Source organism: Mercenaria mercenaria, chromosome 5 (assembly GCF_021730395.1).
Source record: "Mercenaria mercenaria strain notata chromosome 5, MADL_Memer_1, whole genome shotgun sequence".
Classification (NCBI taxonomy): domain Eukaryota; kingdom Metazoa; phylum Mollusca; class Bivalvia; order Venerida; family Veneridae; genus Mercenaria; species Mercenaria mercenaria.
Window position 1 is genome coordinate 91,752,478 of NC_069365.1, and position 17,958 is coordinate 91,770,435.

At 34.6% G+C, this 17,958-nt stretch overlaps 1 protein-coding gene across 24 annotated transcripts in view; it reads left to right on the forward strand.

Annotated features, from left to right (window-relative positions):
- LOC123558649 (teneurin-m-like) overlaps window positions 1-17,958 on the forward strand; it is a 241,368-nt gene that overhangs the window by 197,653 nt on the left and 25,757 nt on the right. For 21 of the 24 annotated variants that reach the window (XM_053544291.1, XM_053544306.1, XM_053544307.1 and 18 more), the window contains 6 exons: window positions 1,654-1,818; window positions 3,956-4,224; window positions 9,164-9,272; window positions 10,019-10,120; window positions 13,813-14,007; window positions 17,322-17,537. In XM_053544291.1, the coding sequence (XP_053400266.1) occupies window positions 1,654-1,818; window positions 3,956-4,224; window positions 9,164-9,272; window positions 10,019-10,120; window positions 13,813-14,007; window positions 17,322-17,537 (1,056 nt within the window). The remainder of the gene's footprint in view (window positions 1-1,653; window positions 1,819-3,955; window positions 4,225-9,163; window positions 9,273-10,018; window positions 10,121-13,812; window positions 14,008-17,321; window positions 17,538-17,958) is intronic. The other 3 variants (XM_053544308.1, XM_053544309.1, XM_053544311.1) reach the window with 3 other exon arrangements.

Here is a 17,958-nt window from a genome sequence, read left to right on the forward strand (position 1 = left end):
TAGACTTTTATAAGGGAAAATAAATTAGAATCTGATATGGGAAGATTCAGTTTTAGATTAGATTTTAAATTGGAAAATGAGGAAATTTCTTTTCCCTTGTAGCTATGTCAGCTTGCTCACTGTTCTGTAAAATTTCTGTCAGATTGCGCTTTTTGAGTACATTTTCATGAAATTTGTTTGAAGTCCAAAAAAAAAAAAAAAAATGAAAATTGATTGTTTAAAAGTTGAGTTGAGTTTGTAAAATTTGTTTAGTTTTAATTATTAGAGGTACAAAGTTTTTCCTTTTGTCTTATATGATTAGTGTAAAAGTAAACAAAATGGCTGTCATTATGATCAAATATAGAAATATTCGTTACCTTTTCCCTGTAGATTTTAAGCCATTTTGAAAGTTCTTCCATTGCTCTCTGTGATTAAAGAAGACTTAGAAGAAAGCATGAACATTATAACAACGTTGCCTTTCCCTTTAATATAGAAGACAGCTATCTTAGTGCCAGTCTGGGAAATTTCCTGTTGACATTATATATATAAACAATTTTTTCTTGACAATAAGCGGATATTGAAATATCAGCATGGTGTGTATCCGAGAAAGATTTTATGATGGAACATTTGTCTGTCTGGTCTTATACAGGCCCTCAGCATTACTGTATATTATCAGCCTGCATTGTTTTACCAGGTCTCGAAAAACATTTGAGCCACACCATGAAAAAACCAACATAGTGCATTTGCAACCTGCATGGATCCAGACCAGCCTGCGCATCTGCGCAGTCTGGTCAGAATCCATGCTGTTCGCAAACGGTTTCTCTACTTGCAATAGGCTTTTAAAGTGAATAGCATGGATCCTGACCAGACTGCGCGGATCCATGCTGGTCGCAATTGCACTATGTTAGTTTTCTCATGGCGCGGCTCATTTTTGTTCCGATGAAGTCTGGGGCATTGCTATATGGTGATTGTATTGCTTTGTCTCGTACAGAAGTGTTGCCTCAATTGTGAAAACTAATCATGTGTAATACAATTTTGGCCGAAAAAGAATCACATTAGGGATGTTTGCAAAACAAAAACACCAGCATCTATGTTTTAGTTATATTTTCTAACAAAAACTTCTTCTTTAACCCTTACCGTGCTGAACACGATTAATTCTGCCTTTGCGACCAGTGTAGATCATGATCAGCCTACACATCCATACAGTCTGATCACGATCTGCACTGTTCGCCGTCCAGTCAGTATTTTTGTGGTAAGCATTGCTTTTAACAGTTAATGGTTATGTCTAAATTGAAAGATGGACAAGTTCATTATAGAAATTCAGCAGTGTAAGAGTTAAATCTCTGGTTATTTGCAGTGCTAGTTATGTGTCTTTTATTCATACTGTCAGTTTATTCAGGTTACTATTAATGCTAGTAGCAGTTAAATTTGCAAGCGTTTAAAGTCTGTAGATTTCTGAAGAGCAAAGCAAAAAGTGATCATGCGTTTTCACCAGTTTTCTGAATATGGAAAATATTCTAGGTTTACCACTCCTGCAAATAGGTCTTGTGGGAAAAGTCTGATAACACTATTAATATCCAAATACAGGATTTAACTTCTCTTATTTTAACAGGTTAAAATGTAATTATTGGTCCCTATGATGAGAAATGATTTGATTCTACTCTTTGTTTTCAGAAACAAGATACGTGGATGATGCAGTAGAGGTTGACGCAGGTACGACGTCACGTGATGGCGGAGGAGGATACGGTAATAACAGTACACCCTGTTCCCCGTCTTGTCTCGTCTATCTTCAACAAAAAAATGTATCGTCTGTACCTAGTGGTAGTTTAGTGCATGCAGGTAAGTGGGGTAGGAATCTTGTGATCTGCCTCACTAAAAAGTAGTTCTAAAAGCAAGCAGAAAAGTAGTACCTGAGATTTTGGCTTTTAGCAAGAGAATGCTACTGTAAGAAATAAATTGATACACGATAGAGTTGTCATAATAAAATCATGTTTGTTTAAATTTTTAAACTATTTTATTGAGTATACACAAAATGAGGTACCAATATACTTTTCTGCTTTTCATTAATATGCTTCAACAATGAAAGTCTTTTTTTTCTTCAATTTTCTCCTCAGCTTTACTGAAAGGACACCCATAATTCAGTAATGTTAACAAAAAGCCTTAGTTACCTTTTTTGCATGTTTTTGTAGTGACTCTTTATTACTGATTATAGTCTGTTTAGTTCATGTTGTGACCACCATTTTTCTTGTATCCATATTTGTCTTTTTTCTCCCTGAATGATAATGAGCAAACTTCAGTATACCGGTAGCTTGATATTGGTAAGGACTGCTTCGTAACAGGCTCAAATCACAAAAAAAAGTCTTTAGCGTTGTATGGCATTTAATCTGATTTTCAACAAATCTGTTTCTATTTAAGATACATTGGAGACTTTATATTGTCTTAGATATATCGTATTTTCCTGAATTTTTAAAGTAGTTCTCCATACGGAGATAGATCTCATCACTATGTATAGAACAGGTCTAATCTCCTAATAGAATTGATTATACGCCACATAAAGTAGTCCCGTAAGATTCTGTAGTGATCCTAAAGTACAGGAAATGAAGACAGCCCATCCAATTAAACTTGTCTAAATCTGTTAATGATAAACCCTAGTATAAAAATCCTATATCCTAAGATTTTACTTAATGTTATAAAAGCTGAATGATGGGATAAGTTAAGAGGGATTTATTTCAGCAAAAATTGCTGATTTGCTTGCTTAATTGAATGTGTTTTTGGGGCAAAAACTTTGATACATATCCATGTGAAATTGGAAAAGCATAAGCCAAGACTCCATAACTCGTTCGTGCCAACACATAATAAGAAAAATGTCAATAGAAATCAGGCATTTGAATTTGGAAGTGAACCTGTTTGTTATGTTGACACCACTTTATCTGGTAAATGACCTTTACCTTAACTGCAGATCCACAATTATTTGTCAAGTGGATAAATTACTTTCCCCAGATATTTTTTCCCATTTATATCTAATTAGATAAAACATGGGCCACTGTAAAAGCCAATTATCAATTTGTCTGACCGAGGCTTATTATTTAGCAATTTGACCAGAACTTTCTCTGAAGGATGGCATATGCGAAACAATCTACGAAAGTTTCTCAAAAGGGAGGATTGTGCAGCGAATATAAAAACCAATTTTCTCTACTTAAGATGAACAAAGCTTGCTTGCATGTAAAATTAGATGAATTGTTGTTTGTACGAATACTCTTCGACAAAACACAATTATCGTTGAGTAGAATAGAACTTGTCATACTGTCACACGTAATTTGGTAACTTCTGTTTATTTGTTGCCAAGAGGTTTGAATGTCTATTTCAGTAGAAAATGACAGTGACAATTTTTGAAAACTTAAAATTCTCATATTGATCTTCAAAAATTGTCAAAACTGTCACAAAACATTTTTCATTACAGCTAAATGACTACAAAAATAGATGTATGTATTAGATGTGAAATTTTATTGCTACATTAAGTAATTATTGTGTATTCTCTTACTTTGGGACATGGTCAAATCTTGTACAGCTTTGCCAGAAACAGTTAGGTTTTATTTTGGTTTTCTCAGTATTGGACCATTTCATTCTCAGGATTGGACCATTTCACCCAACTATCATTATGGTAATTAAAATGACGAAATTTCAGATTACTAAAAAAATGTGTTTGTGTTTTAGCAACAGTATAACTAAAATACAGTAAGTTTTTTGTGACAAATGCAAGCTAACAAGCTTATTTTTGTGTATTCGGTGTTTGTCGTTCTGCATGGAGAGCATTAACCATGTCCAAATTGTTTCAAAGTGCTGTATTTTACATAATGATATCAACCTAATGAAATATTAAACTGCTTTTTGTAAATGCATAAGTAAAACGAGTCTATCAGCGAAAACAAAAAGATATGATTTAATTTTTAGTTCTGTCTGTTTCATCCATCTACAGCAGGAAGTACCCTGGCTCCGCCGTCTTTACCTATAGCACAGTATCAAGTTGGCGACAAAATGGAACAAACAATTCCACCAAAAGCTTTCTGGACATCACAGTTCAATCAGCCCGATTCTAAGTTTGTGAAAATTAATTTGACGGTACCAGATGATGGCATTTTTGGAATTTACGGACGACGCGGTGCTTCTCCCTCCATTGCTCAGTTTGATTTCTTCGACATCATTGATGGACGCACTCTTAGCTCGAGAGTTAAGCGATCGCCTAAGGTAAGTTTTACTTAGTGGGAGACTTTACGCAATCTGCAACAAAAGAAAGGAACATTTTTAACTTAAAATTGGCAATGTCAAAAAAGTTAGAGTAAATTTCATTTACAACATTCATAGAATTATACAATAGGGATAAAACTTTTTTCTTGTCATAACATGTAGAACGTGGAATGATTGTTTGGTGCACCAGCGTGTCCCAGTGGATTCTACAGAATGATGCTATAAGCACAAAATGCTATTCATGCGTAGAACATGTAAAAAGTTTGAATGACTGTTATGTCGCTAACCATTCACTTCCTTTAAGACTTGTTCTAATAATGCGCTATGGGATCTAACCATGGAACGTGCATACATGTATATGAAAAATGATGTTAGCACATGATCTCGTGTTAAAACGGTCTTCTTGAAAATGACCATAATGGCAGTTTCATTCTAGAATTTATATTCCGTCCTGTTCCCGGGTTTCACAAATTGAGAAGTGAACGCATCCTGAAAGAAACAACTTTTTTGCGTAAACATAATATAACCGAAGCCATTGTAAGAAACATATTTATCAGTCTCGAATGTCGGTTTCCAGTCCCTAGGTAGATATATGGACAATATAAATAATGAGAGAAGGAAAGCCGAACACAGAAATATACCATGGTGGTAATTATAGGATATTAGTCTTCCAGGAATTTATATAGCAGCTTTGTGAACATCCAGGGATCCGGCAAGAAGGTTTTATGGTAATGTAAAGATTAAAAAAAGCCTGGAAAAATGAGCATCAGAAAAAAATGAATTTATTTGGAACTTTTGTCTCTCTATGGAGCAAGTTTTAAGCTTTGAAGAATGATTATTGAGTTACTGGCTAATACGGTCAAATTGTTAGGCTTTGAAAAATTATTTCGTACTTTGTAAAATTGTGTTATTTCTTATTAAACTAGATTAAAGTTAGGCATTGCATAGTAAGAAAATGGAGCTGAGACCTAGACCTCATAAAAAGATGTTTTTGTTACCATAAAAAGTCTGAAGCCATTCCAAGAAATATATTTATCTGTCTTAAACGTCAGGGTTCAAGTCCCAAGGTGTATATATAGATAGTAAAAAATAATGATAGAATGAAAACTAAACATAGAGGTAATTATAGCAAATTAGTCTACAAGGAATTCATACATCAGTTTTGTGACAAGTCAGGGCTGTACTAATAAGGTTTTATGGTAAATTAAGGATTAGAAAATGTCTTGAAAAATACAAAGATAAGAAATAATTAGTTTCTTGGGAATTTTACCCAGTATTTATAAACCATTATCATTCTGAACACTGTTGTTTCTGCGTTTGCGACCAGTGTAGATCATGGTCAGCCTGCACATCCATGCAGTCTGGTCAAGATCCACACTGTTCACCATTCAGTCAGTATTTTAGGTAAGCACCCCATTTAGTAGTTAATGGTACTGTCCAAATTCAAAGATGGACCAGTTCATTATAGAAATTTAGCAGGGTAAGGGTTAAGCAGACTTTAGGTTATAATGAAGCATACAGACTGATGTTGCAACTATAAAACATGTAGGTCATTTAATTTTTGTTAACATAAGAATTAAAAAAGCTTGGCAGATTTTAGAATTTTATAGCCAAGGAGAAACATAATATATCTATGGACTGCCATATTTTATAGATATATTTGGTTGTTGTTTCTAAATTTGATAGAATATAATGACAGTAAATTCTGGTTACAGCTAATTCTGGATGCCAGCTGATATATAGCTATTTTATATTTACTGGCAATTTATTATGATTGTGTTCATTATAAGTGGTTTACTGTAGCTGCTAATGGGGATCTCAAGCACTATTCCTTCATATGCATAAAATTAATTAAAAATAAGGCAGAAAATATAGTTTATTCCTTTCATGGATATGGTAGTTATGTTACTGCATATTTTCAAATCTCACTGTGATATTTTGAATCTTCACAATATTAAAAATCTCAGACAGCATTGTTCTCCTGGACAAATTGCAGTTCATCAATGTTACTGCCCGACAAATAACTTCTTTCAAGAATTGCTGACCACCTGTCATATTAGACCACAAAAAAATGACGGACAGGCAATCTCTGTCTGTATATTAGATTATATTTTCTATGAATAATCTTCGGTCTAATGACTGAGGTAAATCATTGGAAAGAATGCTGTGTAAAGATTAATGTTTCCGCCAAATTAGCTTTCTTGGAAGACTTACGACTTCTAATTACCAATTTGGTGTTTTTAGTATAGTCTGCGTAAAATAATATTTACATCTGAATATAATATCTCCATAATAAATGTTGCCGCTTATTCCCCGTTTATAGAAAATATTATATTAAAGATAAGAAAATGGACAACTTGTAAGGCAATATTTCATCTGCAAGTTATAACGAAGTTCTGCCATCAGAGAAGGGTAGGCAAACAGGAATTGCAGTCAGAACTTGTTGAAATAGGGAAAATACAGTCAACTCCTGATTACTTGAACTTCTTTAGACCATTAACCCTTCGCCTGCTGGCGGCAAGTGGTTTTGCCTTTGCGACCAGTGCAGACCAAGATCAGCCTGCACATCCGTGCAGGCTGATCATGGTCTGCACTGTTCGCTATTCAGTCAGTAAATTTTCAGTGAACACCCCTTTAAATAATAAGTGACGGCCTCAAATTGAATGATGGATCAGTCCATTTTAGAAATTTAGCTGGGTAAGGGTTAATTGTCTGTAGAAATGACCTACCCGTTCATTTGTTCTGTCCCTTGACATACCTTTAACTGTTGAGCAATAATATAAATGAAAAAGGGAAATAAATGTTAGTATAATTGAATTTAAGAGTAAAGGTGTGTTTTGCAACGCAAATATAAAATAAATGAAAACTATGAGCAAAATGTGTATCAGATTACTCTGTACTCTCTCGATATATATAAAATGTATTTACCCTGTGTGTGGGTGTGTGTGTATGTGTGTGTGTGTGTGTGTGTGTATATATATATATATATATATATGAGGCTTCAGCAACACATATACATCATAACATACACATATACAACAGCATATATATATATATATATATATATATATATATATATATATATATATATATATATATATATATATATATATATATATGAGGCTTCAGCAACACTTACAGTGAAAAATACCTGCAACATATAACATAAGTGGAAGTTCATTAACCTGTAAAAGTAAAATGCTTGGTCCCTTGGAATTTGAGATATCCAGTATCAACAGTAAATTTGACATGAACAATTGCTTATCTGCAGTAACAGGGGAAAAAATGGGATTACTGTGTTTACTTACTCTTTTTCAAAGCATTAATTTAACCTCTGAGATGAAACTGTCATGATATTGAATATAGGTAGAACTTTGTATTGAATATTCTAAAAGCAAAAAAAAAGATACTATGAGAAATTTAATTAAATTTTAGATGCTGTTTTAAAGTATTAAACCAGTAGGCAATCACCTTTTACAGTTCAACGTATGAATAATTTAAGAGAGCAGAAAATTGCATTACGGCTGAAGAAAATTTGCAATTTACTGTTCTTTCAGTGGATAAAAAGCAATCCAGACTTGGTTCCCAATATGTAGAGTACTTACAAATTCCAAAGATCAGTCTGTAATATTATTTTCTACAATTCTTGTCAATGAAATCCTTGAGAAAAAGCAATTGCTGGTCCTTCTGTAGACATGAGTCTGCGGTGAAGGTTGCCATTAACTTCTAGACAAGGTGGAATAGTTTTGTAAAAAGGCCATATCATTCAGACAACTAGGAGTTAACTTTTAAAGGGCAAGGTCGTATATTTCTTGTATGGTATTGCAGTGATGTCAAGGTCATACAATACTGAAAAGTCTTTCATGCAGACTTGACAATGGCAATGTCTTCAAACAATACTGAAAAAAGTCATGCCTTTCAAATTACCTGGTGGGTCGTTTAATATTGTCAGTGTCATGGAGAAGGATTAGGATAAGGTCTTTCATTTCATTTTAAATAATACAATACTGAAATATGTCACCATCTTGCAAAGTTGGCAAGGGCAAGGTCATTTTACATTACTGAGAAAAGGTCAGCACCAGGATAGGGTCAGCATACAGTACTAAAACAGATTCATGTCATGCAAAGTTGGCAAGCATTGTATAATAATGGAATAGTTCATTGTCATGCAAATCTTGCAAGGGCAAAGTCATTGTACAATATACTGAAAAAGGTCAATGTCATGCAAATCTTGCAAAGGCAAGGTCATTGAACAATACACTGAGAAATGTCAGTGTAATGCTAAGTCAGCTAGGGAAAGGGTATCATACAATACTGAAAAAGGTCAATGTCATGCAATATCAGTAAGGGAAAGGCTATTGTATAATTGTATAATTTAGGTCATTTCATTCAAGCAACAAGGAGCATCATTTAATAGTATCAGTGTCAAGCAAAATGGGCAAAAGAATTAAACTTGCTTCTGTAGTAAATATTATCTACACAAATGCACCAAATTGCATTGGCTGTCTATTAAGCAATATCAGACGTTCAGTTGACAGTGGGCAAAAATATTTATCCTTTCCTCGCAGCGGCAAGTTTTGTTGAGATCCCTTGAGTTGATAATGATGTATGAGCCAGTCTTTCTGTTATTTTTTTTTTGCAGTAATGATGACTGATGCAAACTGCAAGAAACTTTTTCGCTGTATCAGCAGAAGACTGAGTGAAATTTAATGAATTTTGGCATAATATCTGTCTTCATATTGCATGAAGTTTGGCATCTTTATACTTTTTGCTTTTAGGTGTTCAATTGTTGAGAGAATGAAACACTATAAAACTGTAGAATTTTGGATGCCAGTTTGGGAATAGCAAGTCATAAATGAAGTATCATGCAAAATAATTATGCCTAAACAAGAGTCATAGTAACACAGAGTTTTAAAAAATGCTTTTGATTTGTTTGCAGACCCTGGAAACAGCGTTGAGCAAGTATTTAGAAGCTGGTGTATGGTTTATTTCTGTGTACAATGACCAGGATGATGCACAAACTGTTACACTGAAGACAGACTTTTACAGTAAGTTATAGCCTTTACTTTGAACCCCCACCCCAACTGTTACACTGAAGACAGGCGTTTAAATTAAGTTATAAACAGAAATACCCCAAATCATTACACTGAATACAGACGTCTGCTGTAAGTTATTCCTTTACCCTGAGACCCCACCCCTACTGTTACACTGAAGACAGGCGTTTAAATTAAGTTATAAACAGAAATACCCCAAACCATTACACTGAAGACAGACTTCGACTAAGATTCTCCCACCCCTTTAGTATCGTACTGAAAACTGTCTTTACTGTTAGGAACACTTTTCCTAAGCCATACTTCATTTGATTTCCATTTACATAATTCCAGTTAATTTTGCTCTTTTACTTGACCCAGACTTTCTCTATAATTGACCAGTGATTACATTTTGTGTGCTTCAATACCATTCTGAAATTACATTGTCTGGACATTGGTCATTATAGGGAAACCCTGCAATTTCTCGGAACTCTATCAGACAAGACTTATTTCTGATACAATGTCAGTAATAGGAAATTAACTTATGAATGTGTGTCTTAATTTAATTTGAGAAAGAATTGTTTAGACAGTGTCATTTCTGTGAACCATGTTCTGTTTACTTCCTGTTCGTTGCCATGGTGATATGTGGTTGCCATGCAAAACTGTTTTCTGATAGATACAAAATGCTTAGCTTAAAAAGCATCTATTTATAGAAAAAGAAATAATTATGGCTGTTGAAACTGTCATGTTGTTTCTATTTTTAGAACCGGAGACTGGTTGTCCTGGTGATTGTTTTCTCCATGGAAGCTGTGTAGATGGACAATGTCAGTGTTTCCCAGGTTACACAGGATGGGACTGCAATCAGAGTATGTATATTTGTAAACCTTTACATGTCATGAAATATTATGGCTGTCTTTGCTGTTTTAACATCTGTGGTTTTACAGAAAGACCTTGTGTGTGTTGAGCTAGCTCTCTTTATGTCCGAAGAATGCCACATTGTCTACCAAGGACATGTAATGGAGCTTCATTACAGGTTCTCTACCTTAGAATGATAAAATATGGTGACTTTAGTTCATGAAACAACTCTGAGCCATCCCAAAATACTTGTACTAAGTTCTGGGGTTACTAAGGGTGACAGAAACAGTTTGGCTTTCTTCAAAGGAACTCGAAAATTGCTGACTATTTCTGTGCTTATGGTGGTGTTTTTATTCACCAGGAAAAGTGAATTGAAATGACTATAAGCAATATTTCTAAAGAGTCGGTCTAAAGATGCTATATCTTTCTGACAAATGTTTCGACAAAATGGCAATGAGGGAAACAAACTGGTCACAGAAGATTCTTTCCGAGGCCAGGATTTTATCTTTGGATGAAATTGGGATTGGGAACTAAACAAAAAAGAATGTTCTGTTTGAAGCAGTTTAATCATGAAATCTCTTCCATGATTTCTTTGATTTTAATGACCAAATTTTCAAGGGAAAAGCCTTTGCAAAAGATGTTTTGTTAACATTGATTTTATCAAGCTTGTTACTGCTGCGTGAAAAAAACATGGAAATGACAGGCATAACAAATTACGTGCCAGAAATGTGGTGAATTTTGTTTGACTCATGCACACAACATTTTTGTGAAATGCTAATCTTGACAGAGTGCTAAAGATGTGAAAACTTGCACAACAATAAAGCTTTTCGCCAATAACTTGGAAAGGCCGCAGCCTTTCTTACTGGGTTTAAAATTGATACACAGGATTTTCTCTGCAATTTTCCTGGCCAGTTGGTGCAATTTTCTCCTTGTCCAGATATCAACTTTCAAATTTGAAGATTTAAAGAAAATTCATAATTCAATTGAATTCTGAGTGAAAGGAATTTTACTTAGGGAATGGAGGAGTGGTTTATTACAGATAGCATTTTTTTATGCATTTTTTTTTAGCTCACCTGTCACAAAGTGACAAGGTGAGCTTTTGTGATCGCGCGGTGTCCGTCGTCCGTCGTCCGTCCGTGCATCCGTAAACTTTTGCTTGTGACCACTCTAGAGGTCACATTTTTCATGGGATCTTTATGAAAGTTGGTCAGAATGTTCATCTTGATGATATCTAGGTCAAGTTCGAAACTGGGTCACGTGCCGTCAAAATCTAGGTCAGTAGGTCTAAAAATAGAAAAACCTTGTGACCTCTCTAGAGGCCATATATTTCACAAGATCTTCATGAAAATTGGTCAGAATGTTCACCTTGATGATATCTAGGTCAAGTTCGAAACTGGGTCACGTGGGGTCAAAAACTAGGTCAGTAGGTCTAAAAATAGAAAAACCTTGTGACCTCTCTAGAGGCCATATTTCTCAATGGATCTTCATGAAAATTGGTCAGAATGTTCATCTTGATGATATCTAGGTCAAGTTCGAAACTGGGTCACGTGGGGTTAAAAACTAGGTCAGTAGATCTAAAAATAGAAAAACCTTGTGACCTCTCTAGAGGCCATATTTTTCATGAGATCTTCATGAATATTGGTCAGAATGTTTACCTTGATGATAACTAGGTCAAGTTCGAAACTGGGTCACATAGGGTCAAAAACTAGGTCATTAGGTCTAAAAATAGAAAAACCTTGTGACCTCTCTAGAGGCCATATTTCTCAATGGATCTTCATGAAAATTGGTCAGAATGTTCATCTTGATGATATCTAGGTCAAGTTCGAAACTGGGTCACGTGGGGTTAAAAACTAGGTCAGTAGGTCTAAAAATAGAAAAACCTTGTGACCTCTCTAGAGGCCGTATTTTTCATGACATCTTCATGAATATTGGTCAGAATGTTCACCTTGATGATATCTAGGTCAAGTTCGAAACTGGGTCATGTGGGTCAAAATCTAGGTCAGTAGATCTAAAAATAGAAAAACCTTGTGACCTCTCTAGAGGCCATATTTCTCAATGGATCTTCATGAAAATTGGTCAGAATGTTCACCTTGATGATATCTAGGTCAAGTTCGAAACTGGGTCACGTGCGGTCAAAAACTAGGTCAGTAGGTCTAAAAATAGGAAAACCTTGTGACCTCTCTAGAGGCGATATTTTTCAATGGATCTTCATGAAAATTGGTCAGAATGTTTACCTTGAAGATATCTAGGTCAAGTTCGAAACTGGGTCATGTGGGGTTAAAAACTAGGTCAGTAGATCTAAAAATAGAAAAACCTTGTGACCTCTCTAGAGGCCATATTTTTCATGAGATCTTCATGAATATTGGTCAGAATGTTCATCTTGATGATATCTAAATCAAATTCGAAACTGGGTCCTGTGGGGTCAAAAACTAGGTCAGTAGGTCTAAAAATAGAAAAAACCTTGTGACCTCTCTAGAGGCCATATTTCTCAATGGATCTTCATGAAAATTGGTGAGAATGTTCAGCTTGATGATATCTAGGTCAGGTTCATAACTGGGTCATGTGCGGTCAAAAACTAGGTCAGTAGGTCGAAAAATAGAAAAACCTTGTGACCTCTCTAGAGGCCATATTTTTCACGAGATCTTCATGAAAATTGGTGAGAATGTTCACCTTGATGATATCTAGGTCAAGTTTAAAAGTGGGTCACGTGCCTTCAAAAACTAGGTCATTAGTTCAAATAATAGAAAAACCTTGTGACCTCTCTAGAGGCCATATTTTTCAATGGATCTTCATGAAAATTGGTCAGAATTTTTTATCTTGATGATATCTAGGTCACATGTGCTCAAAAACTAGGTCACTATGTCAAATAATAGAAATAACGGCGTCATACTCAGTTGCACACTGGGTCATGTGGGGATAGGTGAGCGATTCAGGACCATCATGGTCCTCTTGTTTGAGAGAGAGAATAGGATGCTTGGTGCATTTCTAGTATTAGGCACACTTGATGAAGTAGACAGACAAGTACATATTTCTCTTCTGTTTTGCAAATAAAAATGACTGATTTCAAGGAAATGTATTAAACATGAGTAATTTGATCTGAAATATTTATTGCATATGGTAAGCTTCTTGTGGCAGGGAATTTCAATAAAATTTAGTCTGCTTCTGTGACAAGACAAATTAATGACCCAACGGAGACTTTCTTTATGGCGTGTTTGATGAAATTAGAAAAATACACTCGCACATAACGTAATAGAAAAACTCCCTCTTTGGTTACGATAATATCATACGTTTATGTCCTTTACCAGACAAGTTTCCCTCAACAGTAACCAGACTTTTCATTTTGAGTAAAGTAGGATACATTGTGCAGAAAAATCTCAGTTCTTTTCAGCTGCCTTTTATACTTTTATGAAACTACTCGTTAAAACATGAATGATTTTTCTCTCCAGAAGTCTTCTTACTGGTAGCATACATATCTGTAACAAATGCCATTGTCCTGTCGGAAGGTCAAGGTCATTATTTATGTATAACAATAAAAAAAAATTTTTTCTGCAGTTTTATGCAATGGTAATGATTAGTACATTAAGGATTGCTGTAAGTCCCATAAGGAAATTAATAAGGTCACAATTTCTAAAGGCTTTTATTCCAGGAAGGTGTCAAGGTGAGCTCCTGAGGGTCATTATTTCTAAAAATAACTTTATTCCAGAAACCTGCCCGTTGTTATGCAGTGGAAATGGGATGTATATCAGAGGTCAGTGTCAGTGTCACACGGGTTGGAAAGGAATTGAGTGCGACATCCGGGAGAACGAGTGTGTCGTGCCAAATTGTAATGGAAATGGAGTCTGCGTGGATGGAAAATGTGAATGCCATGAAGGGTTCAAAGGGGTGGATTGCGGAAGTGGTAAGTCCTGGACTTGCAGCTTAAGGGGTTTTATCAATATTAATGTGTTAAAAGTGGTAATCTTTAATCTCTTTGCTTTCCGTGGTGTAGCTTGTAGTTATATTTTAAACGGAGATTTTAATATACTAAAGTAGGAAATAGAAAACAGAGGTGATTTAACATGTTGTAGTCTAGCATTTAGAATTTTACAGATGATTTCAGATTTGATAAATACATAGATTATTATCATATCTGAGATACCATTTAATTTTAGTCATATGATGTTAAAACTTGGTCAGTTGAAGGGAAACATTTCGATGGAAGACTGTAGAATTTCAATTCCGGTGAAAAATTAAATAGAACAGATTATCTTTTCAAAAATAAAAAAGAACATATTTGCTTAAGCCAACATGTTTTCCTCTATTATCAGTTATTTTGGAGCATTCTGTATTATAAGTTTTTCAGTTGTGAGAGAAAAAAAAACAACTAAACATGTTACATGGCCCTTGATTGAATTGTTAATGCACCGAATTGATTTCAGAGGTTTTATGTATTTTTTGTGAAACATACTGTCATATTTATTGTGCAAATGTGAAGTGAAACTGTACCACCATTTCATGCGTCTAGACTTTAATTTTCTGTTTTGTTATTTATGGTGACACTGTCGTACATTATTTGTAGCGTTTTTCATATATTTTCCAATTTCTGTGTAGATTTCGGATAACATCATTGTAATATTGTCACATTTTGTCGTGTTTTATTGCTATACTATCAAAGTCTGTAGTTCTTCTTGTGTTTTGCTCTCACTCTTAGTGCAAAGGAGGCTTTACAGAATATTCTAATCGCTGAGAATTTTCATGACTCGAGTTATTCGGAATTTTGGTGGTTTGTGAAAATGAAGAATTGACTTACTCTGAGTAAATCATGACCATTTCTTGTTAAACAAGTTCTATGGATATCAAAACTTAACTGAACCTAGTTGAGCAGCACCTTCAGGTGTATGTTATTTATCAGTTAGTTTTTGCTAACAGGTTTACTTTTTCAAATTTACTCTTTTTTAGCTCATCTGATTTTTTGAAAAAAAATGGTGAGTTATTGTCATCACTTGAGCGGTTGTCGGCGTCGGCGTCGGCGTCTGCGTCGGCGTTGCCTGGTTAAGTTTTATGTTTAGGTCAGCTTTTCTCCTAAACTATCAAAGCTATTGCTTTGAAACTTGGAATACTTGTTCGCCATCATAAGCTGACCCTGTATAGCAAGAAACATAACTCCATCTTGCTTTTTGCAAGATTTATGGCCCCTTTTGTACTTAGAAAATATCAGATTTCTTGGTTAAGTTTTATGTTTTGGTCAACTTTTCTCCTAAACTATCAAAGCTTTTGCTTTGAAACTTGGAATACTTCTTCACCATCATAAGCAGACCCTGTACATCAAGAAACATAACTCCATCTTGCTTTTTGCAAGAATTATTGCCCCTTTTGGACTTAGAAAATCAGTTTTCTTGGTTAAGTTTTATGTTTAGGTCAGCTTTTATCCTAAACTATCAAAGCTATTCCTTTAAAACTTGCAACACTTGTTCACCATCATAAGCTGACCCTGTACAGCAAGAAACATAACTCCATCCTGCTTTTTGCAAGATTTATGGCCCCTTTTGGACTTAGAAAATATCAGATTTCTTGGTTAAGTTTTATGTTTAGGTCAACTTTTTCTCTTAAACTATCAAAGCTATTGCTTTAAAACTTGCAACTCTTGTTCACCATCATAAGCTGACCCTGTACAGCAAGCAACATATCTCCATCCTGCTTTTTGCAATAATTATTGCCCCTTTTGGACTTAGAAAAATCATTTTCTTGGTTGAATATTATGTTTAAGTCAACTTTTCTCATAAACTATCAAAGCTATTGCTTTAAAACTTGCAACAGTTTTTCACCATCATAAGTGGACACTGTACATCAAGAAACATAACTCTATCCTGCTTTTTGCAAGAGTGATGGCCCTTTTTAGACTTAGAAAATCATGGGTAGGACAATATTTCTGTTATAAAAAAAAAATCAGATGAGCGTCAGCACCCGCAAGGCGGTGCTCTTGTTTTTTTCAGTAATTGATTTTCTTTAAGTGCGAGTTTGATATATAACTTGTTCATCTGTATCATTTGTGCAAATTTTAGCGCTTCCTTTCATTGGAAATTTTCTGACCTGAAATCTGACAAGACTTTTGTCGCCGCTTTTTGCTGTGCTTTCAGTAAACGGCAATTCTGTGCTTACTCTTGCTTTTAGCTAAATGCTGTCTATTTGTTAGAAAATATTATATGAGAAATAGATCAGACATTGTCAAAATTTATAAGCTTCTCTTTATGAAAAACTATAAAGTATTCAAACCAGTCTATATTTTGTCATAAAAATGTCTCGTATTCTGTCATCAAAATAACTGTTTATGACATGACTCTAATAGCCTGATTATGGTTTATTGGTTATGGTGAAAGTAAATTGGTTTGCTTGCAGACATTTCAGGAGGAGGGTCTTTTAGTTAATGCATTTTCACAAGTTTTTTTATCGAACTTATTACATGTATATTTTACGCTGTCAAGAGTTATCTCTCTTAATGCAAATATAAAAATAAATGGAAGAATGCTTATTGAAATGCTATTTTTGCAACAGCTGCAAATGGAATTTATAAATCTTTTATATTTAGTGCATACAGTCCCACCTGCCCTAATGGTCAGCATTGAATAAGCAGCCACCTGTCATAAACAACCAACTCACATCCTCTTACCAGTTTTATTCTATAAATGACTTCCATTAAACTGTCTTGTGCGGTAAGCTGATTTCACACCAAAAAGCATATTTTGACCTTAATTAGGGTCACTTGACACCTTTTCTCAGCCACTAATCAGCCAAGTATTAGTTCTTAATCAGCAATGATGAAAACAATAAATAAAATTAAAAGTGAACATTATTTACCGTCATCTTCCATTTATTTTTGTTCAAATAAAGCTTTATATTTTGCTTTCTGCTTTTTCTATTGTAACCGCTTTGTGACTGTAATAACCATGCACTCTTCTACTCTATGTAACTTGGAAAAATGAGGCCCCAACTTCACTGCAACAAAGAAAACTTTGCTTCAAAAAGTCTGGGTTTTTTCTTTCATATCTACTTCACAATCAATGTCTTAAGTGGCTTGATAATAATAAAAATATTTGAAAATTGAAAACTGAAAACTTCCTGTGGGAGTGAAATCAAAGTATAAAAGTTAAAACATACTAAGCATATTTCAGTGAAGATGGGGCCTCAAAATTTTATGACTTTTTCACATCTTTATATCTGAAATAATTTTTCCAGTTGACTGCCTTATGCCTAACTGCTCGGGTAATGGGGTCTGTGCCCTTGGTGAGTGTGTATGTTATAAAGGGTTTAAGGGGACTGACTGCAGTATCCCTGATAAACTCAACATTACACACTTGTGCACGAAAAATTGCTCGGGTCACGGCATATACAATGTAGAGGAGGGAAAATGTGAATGTGAAAGATTTTTCACTGGGAAAGATTGCGATACAGGTAAATGGAAAGGCCCATTTGTTTTGGAATACCTTTGTTATTTTCCCTGTGCATTTAAAATAACATGTCAAATTATTAAAACTTTTTTGTATTTAAGACTTGCGGCATGTTGAAGATGAAACTTAGATCAAAGTTCTAGAAAAAATTTGCTCGTCAATTATTGTCAACTAATAAAAATATGATTTTGAAAGAAACATAGCATGTTGGATTGAAATTCACATGCACACATGCAGGCACGCACGCACGCACACACACACACACACATAAATAGCAAATCATGTTTGGAATACCTCAGTTTTATCCATATGGAATTCAAATATCATGCAAAATGTTTATAGATCAAAATGCAATTTGAAAGCTAGCATAGCATAATGGGGTAATACATTTACTAAGAAATGAGGAAAACTCTAGATTTTCATGT